The sequence below is a fragment of the Pygocentrus nattereri genome, chromosome 30, assembly GCF_015220715.1.
Source record: "Pygocentrus nattereri isolate fPygNat1 chromosome 30, fPygNat1.pri, whole genome shotgun sequence".
Lineage (NCBI taxonomy): Eukaryota > Metazoa > Chordata > Actinopteri > Characiformes > Serrasalmidae > Pygocentrus > Pygocentrus nattereri.
Genome location: NC_051240.1, coordinates 12,004,903 through 12,019,128, shown reverse-complemented (window position 1 = coordinate 12,019,128; position 14,226 = coordinate 12,004,903). Strand labels below are relative to the sequence as shown.

Here is a 14,226-nt window from a genome sequence, read left to right as displayed (position 1 = left end):
AAATTAATGTGAAAAACTGCACAAGTTAGATTTTTTGCTCAACTACTTTAGTTTCTGAATGTTGTTGATGCTTTGCTTTAATGCTTTATCTTCTCCTTATAGTTCCATCATTCTAAATTGTCTTTCCTCCTTGCTCCCCAAGCTGATGCAGCACTATGAAGTTCGTCCTGTAGATGAAACTCCTAACATACAGCCTAAAACCAGAACGCTTCTCATTCCCTCTAAACCAATCAACCTGCGCTTCATCCCCAGAGCCTGAGGAATTCGGCAGAGGGAACGTGTGGATCTGGTGAATCCATCAAGAATAATCGGGAAATCCTAAACATTAGCTTGCATTTCCGCTCCAGTGGTATCTGTGCTTGTCCACACTGTCTCTTAAGCCTTTAGTGCTGACATGACTATGTGACTCACTAAAACAAAGACATTGACACTGTAACTTTAATTGTAATTTTAAGACTTTGCACTCTTCTTGTCTAAGAAACAGGCCCTACTTGCCTAACTACATAGTCAAGACTACATGACATGACAACATGACATTTGCTGAGAGTGTAATCTGTAATCAAGTAATCTGTGTGCAGACATACAGAACCTGTCAAACATTTGAACACCATGTGAATGTGTGTTTTTTTCTGGTCTTAGAGATTTTGATCTAAAAGTTATACTTGAAATTTTATTGTAAAAATATCAAATGTAAAGTTGAATGTACAGGGCTGTGATAGAATCAGAGACCCTTCACTTATTGAATTTCACTTAAATAGTCAAAATGTTTATTTTTCAGCATTAAGTAAAAAATATATATATATTTAACAGAAAATGACAGACGCCTCAACAGCAAAATGTCCTTTTTAGCACTTAGTCTGTCCACACTTTACCTTTATTACAGCTTCAGTTCTTTTTATGAGACTTGCTTTCAGTTTTTTAAAGAAATCTTGTGTTTAAGCTCACTGAAACTATAAATGTACATGTTCAGACGTACATGTGCTCCGGTGCATTGTTCAAGTGCACTGTACTAAGGTCGCATTAGAATTTAGCTCTAAAATATACCGGTTGTGCCTTAATGTTTTTTCTGTGAAGTAAATATATTTATGATTTTACTATATAGGATATTACTGGCTACAGAAATGTGTGCTAGCTCATTTATTATGTATTATAAGAATAGGTTTCTTTAGAAATGCAGCAATGGCAGTACTTTCTATGCTTTGTAATACGTTCCTGTGCATTGCATATAAAAGCAACTACACGTTGGTAATAGTCTGTATGGACATTGTCATTGAATGTAAGCGACTTAAAAAAATAAAGAAATGTCTAACTTTACACAAAGAGAATAAACTTTGATTATTCTAAGAAGCCTTAATATATTTTTGTTTCATTTCTTTGTCCGTCCACGTTTTGGCCTCCTCCAGGCCTCAGTGAGGAGCCTCTTTAACGTTTTGTTGACTGACGGTTACAGCAGTGGCGCAGTGGAAGCTCCAGTAAGGTAAACCCAGAGGGCGCAGGGCTACTCAAGTTAACTGGGCAGAAAGTGATACAGTTCCTGTCTGCTTGGGTTTTGTTCCCCAGTAATATCCACCTGCAGAGCCGCCACACCGCAGCTTCTGCCCCCACACTCAGTTTAGGCGCTGCAGCCGCAACCGGCCCCATTCCCTGTGTAGCGCACTACTGCTGCCCCCTAGTGGAACAAACTGTCAGTCAACACAGAAAAAGAATAGTGGATTTTTCGAGAGGCTCCTCGACGCGGCCTGGGCTTAAAATAGTGTCTCCGGCACCCAAACAGTGCAAGATATGTTCAACAAAGGGCCATTTGAGATTCAGCCATTTTACCGTTTCAAAAACAGACAAAATTTATTTTTGAGTTATTATATTTTAAGAGCTTTTGAACGGGAGTTATAGGAGTTTAAGGCGCCTCATGTATGTTAATAACATCAGTGAGCGCGGACAGCCAATGAGCTGCTCCGCTCACCAACCAATCAGCACTCAGTAGCAGCAGAACCAGCGTCCTGCGGCCAATTACACAGGTTTTAGCGATACCGCTGCTGAGTGCTGATTGGTTAATGGGCTGATCGGCTCACTGACTGAGCGCACTGACTGACCGATTATGAAGTCTTATAACCGGAGTTTAAACGACATATATGCTCAGAAATATAAGAGCAGTGCTGAGGGTCTTGTGCTGTTCTGTGCTCCTGAAATGATCGCGTTCTTCTTGTACAAATGTTCGAGCCAGTCCTGTTCGAGCGCCCTCTAGAGGCGGAAGCCATCACTGAGTGGTGCAGTGTGGGATTGTTTTAGTACACTGGATACACTGCACTATGTTTTCAGACACCACTACTAAACGGAGGAACCGCAAAACAGTGCGCTATAAATCAAATACGGCCCGAGACGGCAGAAACGAAGAGCCCGGTTTGCGGTTAAAATGACCAGGAAAGCTCGTAACGCTCAACACGGCGTCTGCTGACGGAGAAAACCCCGCCCTTCAAGAAAAAGAGCCAATCAGCTTGCTGTTTGCACCGTGGAGCTCTGCGCAAGCGCAGTAACCAGAACAACTAAAATAAATCGCGTTTTTTGGGAGCTGCTGAATTAAACGCTACAAACTGTTTATGAATGTTTGGTCAGGTTTTACTGGAGGTTTCAAATCTGTTTTGGAAACGGTAATTAAAACTTAAGTTTCGAGTATTTTGGTCTCTCCCCATCTAAAGAGAGAGAAATCCGGTATTAACTGGAAAAAAACTGCCTGGCGGCGTTGCAAAGATGCCCGCCGAGTAAACAGACCTTCCTATAAGGATTTAATAGTGTACAGTTTTAGACTTACAAACCTGAAACAGAACTTACAACCAAATCATCTGAAAATGTCTGTGTTCAAAATATTTACCAGACCCTAACTATTATACTAATGGCCACCAGGTCACGGTCATCATAAAGGGGTACGTTAAAATCTGGTCTCCTCTCTGGTAAAAGCTTGAATTCACAGGTTTGCATGAAAGCAGAGTTAGGGTCCTGATCCACACAGCATATACACTGACTGAATTCCATGAATGAATCCCACTGAAAAATCTAGTTAGGAAAATCGGATGATTTTTACTGTATTTTGCATCCGAGAACACAAAGCATCGCTGTTTATCTCCCTGAAGCTCATTTCACCTGCAGGCCCTGTAAACACGCTTTGTGAACCAGGTCGGAGAGTGGAAAAGAAAATAGGACATTTCCTTGCGTTCTGCCTTTCCTGATGACACTTTTGAATATTTCATGGTTTTGTGTGTTGAAATCAGGCGAACAGAACAAACACTTGCCGATGCAGGTGGAACATTTGTGCAACGTTCCGCTCCATTTGCCAGCACTTCACACAGCAGGAGGGAAGAGCAGAGAGCGGCCCAAACTGGAACAAACCGAGATTCAACACTTCAGCTTTTCATAACAGACTGATACAACATTAAAGGGGACCTCCATCCAAAAAAAAATATCAGAATTTCTGTAAAAATAGTTCAGTGGTTATGATCTAATGAAGAGTAAGACAATGTTCTAGATTTCTAGAGAAACCAGAGTCAGAATTGTTCACAGTGTTGGTGATAGGAACCAGACGTCTGAAGAGTCTAATGACTCTAAAAGCTCCTGCACAACGTCATTACATGAAATGGTCATGAATACACGGTCTGATTTCTGAGACGTTATTTTATGATAGTTTTCAGAAGGTTTTGGCCTAAAACATTAAGTTCCATTCATGGCTGAGGGTTACATGCAGGGCATTGCAAGACAAAGTAGACAAACCCAAGATAAACCCCCCAAAAAAGAAAATATTATTTTTTTAATTTACCACCATCACATACACTGATCAGGCATGACATTATGACCACCTCCTTGTTTCTATGCTCATTGTCCATTTTATGAGCTCCACTCCAGCAGCACTGCTGTGTCTGATCCACGCAGACCAGCACAACACACATGAACACACCACCACGTCAGTGTTACTGCAGTGCTCAGAATGACCCACCACCCAAATAGTACCTGCTCTGTGAGGGTCCATGGGGGTCCGGACCACAGGGTAAAAGGGGGATAATGCAAAGAAACAGATGGACTACAGTCTGTAACTGTAGATGTACAAAGTGCACCTATACAGTAAGTGGAGCTGATAAAATGGACAATGAGCATAGAAACAAGGAGGTGTTCATAACGTTATGCCTGATTGGTGTATAAAACTCAAAAGACGTGTAGGTTGACTGGTGTATTTTGACAGTAAATAAAATGGCTATAGTTGTGTTATAGACATCATGACCCCTGGTTCCTATCAGCACCACTGTAAGGAAATCTGAGTTAGTAAGTTTCTCTACAGTGAACCATTTCACATCAAATCACTCTGAATGACTTTGTTTACATCTCAACCACTGAATGATGCAAAACTTTGGAACAGGTAAGGGAATTTCCATTTAAGTACTTTAGATTAACTATATGTATACTACAACCACTCCAAATCCTAAGAAAACAAGCTAAACATCCAAGATGAAAAATTGCCAGCTTTATTATGAACCACATTCCAGAGATTAACAAGTGAAATACCTGCTGGATTTTCTTTTTTTTTATGTACACACATAGTTCTGCAGGAGGATGCTGCAACCATGAGTCCACCTGAAACTGCTAGAGCAGATACTGACAATTATAAAGATCTTCCATTGACAACACCAACTTTAATTAACTAATTTCAGTAAACATTTTGGCCTGATATGATCTGGATGACTCTTAACTAAATCTGTTACTAACTCCGAAGATGTCGAATGTAAAAATAACTGTCAGATTGAGGAGGCAGTGTGGACTGCCGTAATTTCTCTGATCCTTTAGGGCAAACAGCTAAGACTTTCCTCTGGTAATGTTTCTATCATGGCAATGTCAAAAATATTATGTACAAATTTAAAATGATACAGAATAATACATTTAAAATTCTTAGTTACATTAAAGGTACAATGATGAGCATTGTGACTGTGATATTGCACAACTTGGCGTCTTTGCGATACATCTGTTTCTGGAAAGTGCAGAATGTTTATTTTTTTTCTACAGGAAACTGAATTGGTAAATTAAGAAAAATGAACTAAAACAAACAAACAAAAAAATGCCACATCTGACTTCTGTAAATCATAACCTTTAAAAAAGCCTCTCAAAAAATAATCTCAACACAAGAAAATATAGTACACAGTGTGCAAATGACTTGGCATAGACGGCTGAGAAAGAGAGAGAGAGTTCTCTCAGGAGAGAAACGTCCATTCCAGAGCAATGGAGGATGGCGATGAAAAACAGTAGAACACTAACATTCAAAAGCATCCACACTTAATGCACTAACAATTTCACCTTGAGTTCCTCTCTATACAACACAATCTTTATTATTATTATCATCATCATTATTATTAATAGTATATTTAATTATTTTCCTTTTTTGTGTTTTGTTTTTAACCACATCCACAGCAGGAAGTGATGTCACATCCAAGTCTGACTTAGCGTGCATCTCCAGTTCAAAGCTGCAGTGCGGTAGGAGGCGGGACCAGGCAGATGTCCATTGTTTGTTCAGCCAATAAGAACTCAAGAGGTGGACTGGCATGTTTTGAATGCCTTCTTGGCAAAGAGTCCACTGTGGTGAAACTGAAAGGTGAATGCTGATTGGTTGAGTAGTGACGGGAGGTTTTTATTCCCCGGATGGAGGAGAAACTGGTTACCGGGTTGAGGAAAGCACGTGTCCCGGCACCCAGCCTTCTGCAGCAGGTGATTGGCTGTTGGCAGGTCGGTACACCAGGCACATGTTCTGCTGATTGGATGCCAAGATTTGCACTTTCTCTCCCACCACCACACATATCTCATCCTCCTTCACCGCATTGTAATCCTGCGTCACCATCACCGAAGACAAGCCGTTACACTCTGCCTCGTCCAGGTCCTGGAAGACAAAACACAGGCAGGGCTTAAACAAAACTGGATTTCATTTACTCCCAGCCAGCCAACATGATAGACAGCTGCTTAATTCACCACTGCAGGTGTGCAGTTTTGCTTCTTTTGTTTTTCACTGGAGCTCTGCGGCTAACATAACTAATGTAACAGACGTTTAACTGCCAATTGCCATCGTGCTACCTGCGTCTTTAAATCATCTGATAAATTGACTAAAAAATAATGGTGTGCTACAAACATCAGTAGCAGCTATGCTGTCCTAAATTTTGTCTGTACATTTGTCCATTTTTTCAGGTAAAAGTAGTAGCATCATATTATACGCCATTAATCACTAATCCTACTCTACGGTTGGTGAAGCACCATAAAATGGTCTGAAATAAACATCAAGTTTAGTTAACTTGCTTTCATGTCATAGTTTGGTGACTAGATTTATCTAGCTGGTACAAAAGATTCACAGTTATTATTTTTAAAATCAGCATAGGCTATTCTCTGTAAAATACAATGTATTCAATCATCAGTACTAGTGCAAAAATAATTGGACCTAGGTTATCTAAATATGCATGATTATGTCATTGTGTATGTTATTGAACTGAATGGCAAAAAAAAGATTAACTGATGTTGTCTATAAGACAAAACAGTCTATTCTCAGCCAAAAACAAATCGTACCAACCACCCACCTACCCACCCACACACACACACACACATCCTCTAAGCCGCTTTTCCTTCTGGGTCGCAGGGGTGCTGGAGCCTATCTCAGTTGTCATCGGGGAAAGCAGGATAAACCCTGGACAGGTCACCAGTCCATCACAGGGCAGACAGACAGACACACACACACACATTCACTCACACACCTACACCTAGGGGCAATTTATCATGCTCATATGGCCTCAACCACATACTCTTTGGCTTTTGCTCATTTTCTGTGAAGAACATATAACCCATTATCAGTGACTCCACACTGTTCACCCTCCACACATTTATATTACACATGTGGTGTTGGGGTGAACTTGTGGGGAATAAAAGTGTGGAGGTGCTGTGTCCTTCAGTCTGTTCTCCTCCTACATGGGCTGCTGTTATTTTGTGTGCATGTGTGTGTGTGTGTTTTTGTGTGAGGGTGGACAACATAGATAGGCTGCTGACTGGCTACGGCTGCTAAAGGAGAACCCCACGCTGGCCACTTGTGATATTTTAAACATCTGGTAATTTTACATAAATTTTTACGGCTGTATTGATTTAAAAACAATAATACAGTGGGACCATCAGACCACTGAGTAACTCATATCAACACCATACAAGGGTTAAGATCACTTAACAATTTGACAAGGTTTTAGGCAAGCATTTAGTACATAGGACGGAGTGTGTGTAATGCTAACTGGTGTCATACTAGCTTCCATTACTAGTTACCTACATTACCCTTGCAGCTTTAGCAGAAAACTGAATAAGCACTTCTCAGACTCCACGTGTGTCCTGGCTGATGAACATTTGGGGAAAAGTGAACATTTTGTCAAACTACCACTTTAAACATAGCTGTGTTTACTTAATAACTTAGCAGCCAAGCAACACAGTCAGTCCAGCACACTGCTCTAATCACCCCAAAGCTCAAAAGACCTTGACCTAACACAACCAAGACATTAAGGCTACCATAAACACCATTCATAAGCATCTATGTACATACAGAAATATATAGCTGAATGTCTTTGCATGACTAACCAGGACAGTGGCTTGCATGAGCCAGTGTGCTCCTATTCCTCTTTCCTTGCCTGGGCCAACCTTGACCTGCCTCTCACTCGCTGAATAAATAGCCGGGGTGAAAAAGCTGAGCTTTGAGACATTTAAAAATAAAATGTAGCAAAGCATCTCCTCGAGTCTGGCTCTCAGTGACAGGCTGATTTATTAAGGCCCCAGAAACCAGGATATGCCAAGGCCAAGATGCATTATCATGAGAGAGAAAGAGAGAGAGAGGAGAGAGAGAGACTACAGAAAGCAGAGCTGAAGAGAACAGGAGAGGTAAACTAGGCCACTTGCTCCACTAAGAATAACTCTTCAGTTTTTCTCATGCAAGACAAACAGTGTGTGTCTGATCTCTGCAATGAGACTCACCTGAAAACAGACTAACACTAGACTTAAACATACTGCAGTCTTAACCTTAAAACCTAAGATTGGCAGAGCATAAAAGTAATAATACTAAAATAAATACCTAGTTAGTTGGTTTCAATGAGGTAGCTGGGTTACTGAACTGATCCGGTAGGCCATGTGTTGGCAACCCAAATGTTAAGAAGAACCGTTTTCTCCTTTCAACAAAAAACACTATGGGAGCCACAACATTTCATGTCCATTTTACCATCTTGACCGTAAATATTTCTCAGTAAGTGCTAATGTACTGGTACAGGCTAAAAATGATCAACAAAGACGCGTATTCACTTTGCGCTGCTTTAAGCTTATAAGCAGCTCAGCTATAACTGCTGTTCTCGCATCTCCGGCAGGATATTTTTATGAGGCTGAAGTCGCTTCTCATTCACCAGCTTCTTTCTCTAAGTTTTCTGTTCTACCTTAAACAGTGCCTAAGGTGCCAGAATGCAACTGCTGCAGCATTTAAGGTGGAAACTGGAAAATTCGAACAAGAAGCTGGTGAACGAGAAACTGACTACAGCTTTGTGACTTTTTAATGTTTGAAAGTTTCTCATTGCAGATTAAACATATTAGGAAACCAGCTGGAGTGATTATAAACACAAATAAGTCTGTTAGTCTCCAAACCATCATCGACCGTTTATTCTAAATTTTTCTCTTTGCTGTTTGCAGCCCTGGAAGACTTGTTTTAGTTCAACATTTGGTTTTCTGTGATCAGGTTTTAGTAAACTAATATCATTCTCCAACAAAAATGCACTCAGTTGGTACAATAAACATAATTCTGTGATGTCTGATTCTGCTTGTCATTGTGGATTACCTTAGCCTACTGAGCTTTCAAATATATGAAGATACTTTGAAATCTGCAACCAAAATTAAATTGGAGAGATGAGTCTGGTCTAGATGAGTAACTGAGCTTCTGTTGGGGACAGATTTGAGTTTTCCTGGGCTGGTCTGGATACATGTTGTTGAGATGAAACAGTCTTTGGCTTCAGACACATTTTCAAAACAGGCCTTTTAATCACACAGCTGACACAGTCAGAGTGTCCAGCCAAAATGTGCTGAAATAGGGATAACACAAAAAGTGGTAACACTTTATTTGGAAGGTCCACTGTAGATTCTTTTAAATATTCATTAAATTCAACTGAACTTCAGGTTTAATGTAAAAGAATTTATTAAATCTAACCCTAACCCTCACCTCAACCTCAACTTCTAACTCTAACCCTAACCATAATGTTGTTGATACTGAACATCACCAGAATGTTTGTTAATGATTTAAGTCTCTGTAGAGCATCTATAGGAGACCATCCAAATAAAGTGCGACCCAAAAAGTTAATCGGTATGACATAATTTTGGCCAGAGCAGTTTAATACTGTATGTCTGTATGACTGAATGTCTACACTGACCTCCTCCTGCTGCTTGGCGGGTTTGTGGGCAGGGCTTCCATTTGCAGCAGAAGCAGGTTTGAGGGGGGTGGAGGGATGTGAGGATGATGAGCGGCTGCTGCTGGACGCTTGGCGGCTGAGAGAGTGAGAGCCTCCAGACTCCTTCTTCTGATACTCTTGTGGGTTCTGCAGAGCTGGAAATGACAAAAAAGACATAGAAATCTACATATTTACAAGCATCATAAAAACTAACAAGCCGCTTCTCCATTTACTGTAGGGAAGCACTAATGTGGGAACTGTGGGCTGATACCAACGCTGATACATAAACATTTACAAAATGTAGAAACTGGAAATAGATCCACCTGTATTAGCATTATTGGAGCTTCTGTACAGCTGTAAGAAAAGTATGTTTCATAGTTTTGATCTCCTCTCCTCATCTGTCCCTTTCAACAACTGTCTCTGCAGGCTAATGCACCTGAGGAGCTCACTTTTTTTGGCTTTATGTCTTGTTGGAGTCTTTTTGCCTGGTTTAGCCTGGTTTAGCTAAAGCCAGGTACACACTGTACAATTTCAGAAATTTTGCTCTTCTGTGCCTCACACGGAATGTTTGAATAGACCATCATGTGCAGAAAAGGCCTGCATTTACATGCTCACACTGTATGAAAACACTCACTGCTACATGAAATGCAGCATCTGCTGAAAGCTCTGTCAATGAACAAAGATCAATAAAGCTGTTTCATTCAAAACAGGCATCATTCAGTGCAGGTATCAGGTGGTATCACACTTTGATATCAGTGCATTTTTCAACAAGTACAAGTAAAGGAGCACAGCAGCACGCTGAAACCTGGTATCAGCATCAGTATCAAGGTATCTCTAAAATGCAGTCCAGATAATAAAATGCACATATTTTAGAACAGCAGCTCAGTGTCATCTAAACGTTCTGCTCCTCTGGAGTACAATAAGTACATCATCAAATATCAGCTTGAAATATTGAGCAAATCTAAACATCTGTCCGCTGCTGATCATTTTTTAAAGCAAATACTTGATGTGATTCTGATATCATTGTGCATCGCAAAACCCTAGTTATTATTGTCATTTTGTGATAGTATTTATGTGTAATTTTGTTACTACATAATTAATTACACAGGAGCATAATGAATAACATTTACATATGATTTACTTTCTGTATCAAGTTTATGCACAATGTTTTACTAAATCTGTAATGGTAAAACATCTCTTCTACTGACAAACACAGATGTGCTATTGGCTGAATGTTTAGAAACTGTGTTTTGAACAGAGCCCTGCCCTCACTGTCGCCTGCAGTAACTGCAACTGTTAACGTTTAAGTCTGTTTTAAATAAAGGAGTGATGAAATAAACGCAGAATAACAGAATAATGCTCACGATCATAGGGATATACAGCTAGAGATGTTCTACACAACAGCCCAGCAGTCGTTACAGCTTGCCACAATCTCCTACCTGTGAGGAAGTTGCTCTGCAAGTCCAGCAGCTCTCGTATGCTGTGGACCCACTCCATCTTGATGTCTATGTTAGCAGCCTGTAGTGTTAGCCTCTCAGATGAACCGCGGCATGCCAATACAAACTTGCATGGGTCACTGTCCACATGCTCTTCCATGCTCAGATAGCTCACCTGCACAAGAGAAGACATGAACACAGCACTTCAAAGACGAGTCAAATAATGCTGAAATTAAGGATGTAAAAAAAAAAAAGCACTACAATGCATCAGTCTGAACATCGCAGTTGAACTAGATCAGTTTTTTGATGTTGGAATTGATTTTAAATGATTATAATACTATTAATTTAAAAGCTTTTTTTTCACCAAAAAACCTTGGAGCGTCTTCAGATGGAAAAATTACTTAAACTTTCAGCTGTTTGTTGTCAATATACAACTACTTGCAACTACAGTCGCAAGCTGTGTCCCAATTCAGGGGCTGAGTCCTTTGTAGGCTGCATTTAAAGGCTGATTAGGCGCGACTAGGCTGTTCCATTTCGAAGGCTCCTTTGTATGCGGCTGAGAAATGTGTCCATTTTCTCCATGGCAATGAAGGATCCACCTGTTGGATCCGCCAGCCAACATATCCAGAAGATACATATCCTGTCGAGGTTTTGAGAACATGGTGGCATCAGCAGAGAAGTGAATGGAGGCTGCAGAGTTTACTTTTAAATATATAAGCATTGAGTTTAAACTGAGGCGAGTAACTAATGATACAAATGTTAAAAAACAACCTAATTTCATCGATAGCCTCTGGTGAAGCATCTCCAGCTCTAATAAATTAAAAAATAAAACACAAATCAAAGTTTCTGGCTTCGTCTTTAAGCAACTTAAAAAGAACCTGACAGAAGCGGTGTTTGTTGCAACGGTAAGGGTGGGAACAGCGGTGCTGTGATGCAAACAGGAAATGTGACGTAGAGCAGACCGTCTGCTTCAGTTCAGTTCAGCCTTTGTGTGTCTAAGCAGCCTTCAAAAGACACGCCTTCGTAGACGTAAGGGTGTATTAAGTACATATGTATATTATGTACTTTTAAAAATGATTCAGAATGATTCCACAATAACTTGTATAATAAATAAAAATAAATCGTATTGCAATTTGAGATTTTATAATGCACTGAATCGTTTTCTATACAATCCCAATCGAACTGAACCATTGTGAGGTCAGAGATTTACAGCCCTAATTAAAACTACACAAATAAAATCGACTATACTTGCACAGTTTTGTAGAGGGGCAGTCGGTGGGACTCCACGGTCAGAAAAAAAGAGGAATGATTAAAAATGAACCCTCTAGATTGGTGCTCTGTACCTTGATGCTCTTCTTGAACTGGTATCCAGGTGTCGAGGATCCTTTGCGAAGAAGCTCACTGAAGATGACGATCTGTTCAAAAAGGAAAACCCTGCGCTCTTTACTGCGGGAGAGGACGCCCGAATCCTGCTCAGTCACAAAGAATGTGTCTTGCTGAAGCAGCTTCCCCTGAGCCGTCAGTTTACCCTGCACACAGGAATCAACAGCACACTGGGTCAATTATGTACCATCTTTATGACATTGTTTGACAGAGATAAAAAGTTTAAGTGCTTAACTTCTTAACTACACCATTCTCAACAAAATACTTCTGTCTTACAAAAGTTTCCTTATTTAACTCTTATAAGCAGGACTGATCACAATCTGATCATGATCATTTTCTATAATTAATTTCTGCAACCTAGTATTAGCTACAAAATAAATGCAGCTAGGAACTAGAGGTAGCCAGGCTTTTACTTTCATAGTTCCATATATTGAAAAAGGGCAATAAAACATGATCAAAATTCTTTATATGACAAAAACGTTGATTCTTTTTATTAACTACTTTTCATGTCTACCTCACTAAAAAAAAGTAAAGAAACTCTATTGATAGTATTAAACTTTCAATCAATACCACATTTGTGCTTGTATATAAAAAAAGAGATCTTCGATTGTTACTTGCATTAAAAAAACCTTCATAAAATCTTGCTTTATGGAAATAAAGTGTTCTGTAGACGTTTTTGCAAACATTTTGTGAGACTGAAAGCTGAGTCTTTGTTTTGGCACCAAAACAAACAAAAAAGTCAGGAGTGTTGATACAGCCATGTAGTCTAATCAATAATTATGTACTGAAAAAATGCACAGCAAAACAACAATAACTCTTACCCTTCTAAGACACAAAACTCAACAGAAGGCGGAGTACTGATCTAGAATTATGCCAAGCATTTAAAAGTTTCAGTGTTCACAGAAGTTGATCCTAGTCCAGCGATGTGTGTGTGGGTTGATGCTGTGGGGACAGTAAGTGCAGTAAGTAAAGGTCAGCGGAAGGTCAAAACTCACCTCATACCCCTGCAGCCTGCCCAGGTTCATCATATCGTTGCAGCGCTTGGGCACCAGGAACATCAGGTCAACTGCTTTCTGTGGGCAGGTGGGGGAGTGGGACAGAAGCAGAGATGGATACTTATGCAACACTTATAAAAGTGGTCTAAAAAAGCTGCTAAAATGTACACACACAAATAAAAATGATATGAAGTCTCTTACCTCTATCTCCTGACAATCCAGGCCTGCCTTAGAACTGTATTTCAAAAAGTCCTAAAAGAAACACATCATATATTGTACAGATCAAGGCAATAATGTTATCATGCTACATGGCAAAAAATTTTTTTTTCAAGGGAAAACATGCTTAGCATATGGTGTCTTAAGATTATTTAATGTAAATGGGTGTAACAATGCACATATTTCTTGGTTTAATACGATTTGCACTTTTGAGATTAAGATTTAATGTGATTTTCAAATGTGTAAAGTCTTGATTCTATGTAACTAATTATGTACTTATATCTGAATTTCTAAGTCTAAAGCATATATATGAGAAACATTAGATATTGCCCACCTTAAAAAAGTTTTCACTTGCCAAGGTATCATTTTTCGCAGCATGTTACAGCACATTCAGATTTTCTGTTCTATTTATCTATTTATTAGCTGTTACCTTGAGTAGTAACTGATATTTGGTGATGCGCTGAATGGGTTTAATCAGATAGTCGCTGATGGACATCCTGGAGTTGATCTCCTGCTTTATTTCCTGTTCAAGCAAATGAGGAAGACAATGGCCATAAAACCACGTTAAATCACTCAGCAAAGGAAAATAACTGTGTTCCTCTTCTAACTGTGCAGTGCTCACCTCAAAGTATGTGTCGTATTCCGCCACTATGAACTCTGAGCGAGGTTTGTTCTGACAGTAAACCACGTACATGTGCAGTCGCCTCTCCTGCAGTTAAAAAGGTCTCGTGATGA

General features: G+C 39.8%; 2 protein-coding genes across 3 annotated transcripts in view; one reads left to right on the top strand and one right to left on the bottom strand.

Moving 5' to 3' along the window:
• si:ch211-113j14.1 (cytochrome P450 27C1) overlaps nucleotides 1–1,354 on the top strand; it is a 28,434-nt gene extending 27,080 nt beyond the window's left edge. Inside the window, exon 9 of the mRNA XM_017702174.2 lies at nucleotides 143–1,354. Within this exon, the coding sequence (XP_017557663.1) occupies nucleotides 143–259 (117 nt within the window). The 3' untranslated portion in view covers nucleotides 260–1,354. The remainder of the gene's footprint in view (nucleotides 1–142) is intronic.
• Nucleotides 1,355–4,484: 3,130 nt separating this feature from the next.
• The window catches only part of kalrnb (kalirin RhoGEF kinase b), a 127,387-nt gene continuing 117,645 nt past the window's right edge, over nucleotides 4,485–14,226 (bottom strand). For both annotated transcript variants that reach the window (XM_017702160.2, XM_017702162.2), the window contains 8 exons: nucleotides 14,114–14,200; nucleotides 13,922–14,014; nucleotides 13,477–13,527; nucleotides 13,276–13,353; nucleotides 12,241–12,426; nucleotides 10,901–11,072; nucleotides 9,444–9,616; nucleotides 4,485–5,905 (listed from right to left, as the gene is read on the bottom strand). In XM_017702160.2, the coding sequence (XP_017557649.1) occupies nucleotides 5,687–5,905; nucleotides 9,444–9,616; nucleotides 10,901–11,072; nucleotides 12,241–12,426; nucleotides 13,276–13,353; nucleotides 13,477–13,527; nucleotides 13,922–14,014; nucleotides 14,114–14,200 (1,059 nt within the window). In that variant the 3' untranslated portion in view covers nucleotides 4,485–5,686. The remainder of the gene's footprint in view (nucleotides 5,906–9,443; nucleotides 9,617–10,900; nucleotides 11,073–12,240; nucleotides 12,427–13,275; nucleotides 13,354–13,476; nucleotides 13,528–13,921; nucleotides 14,015–14,113; nucleotides 14,201–14,226) is intronic.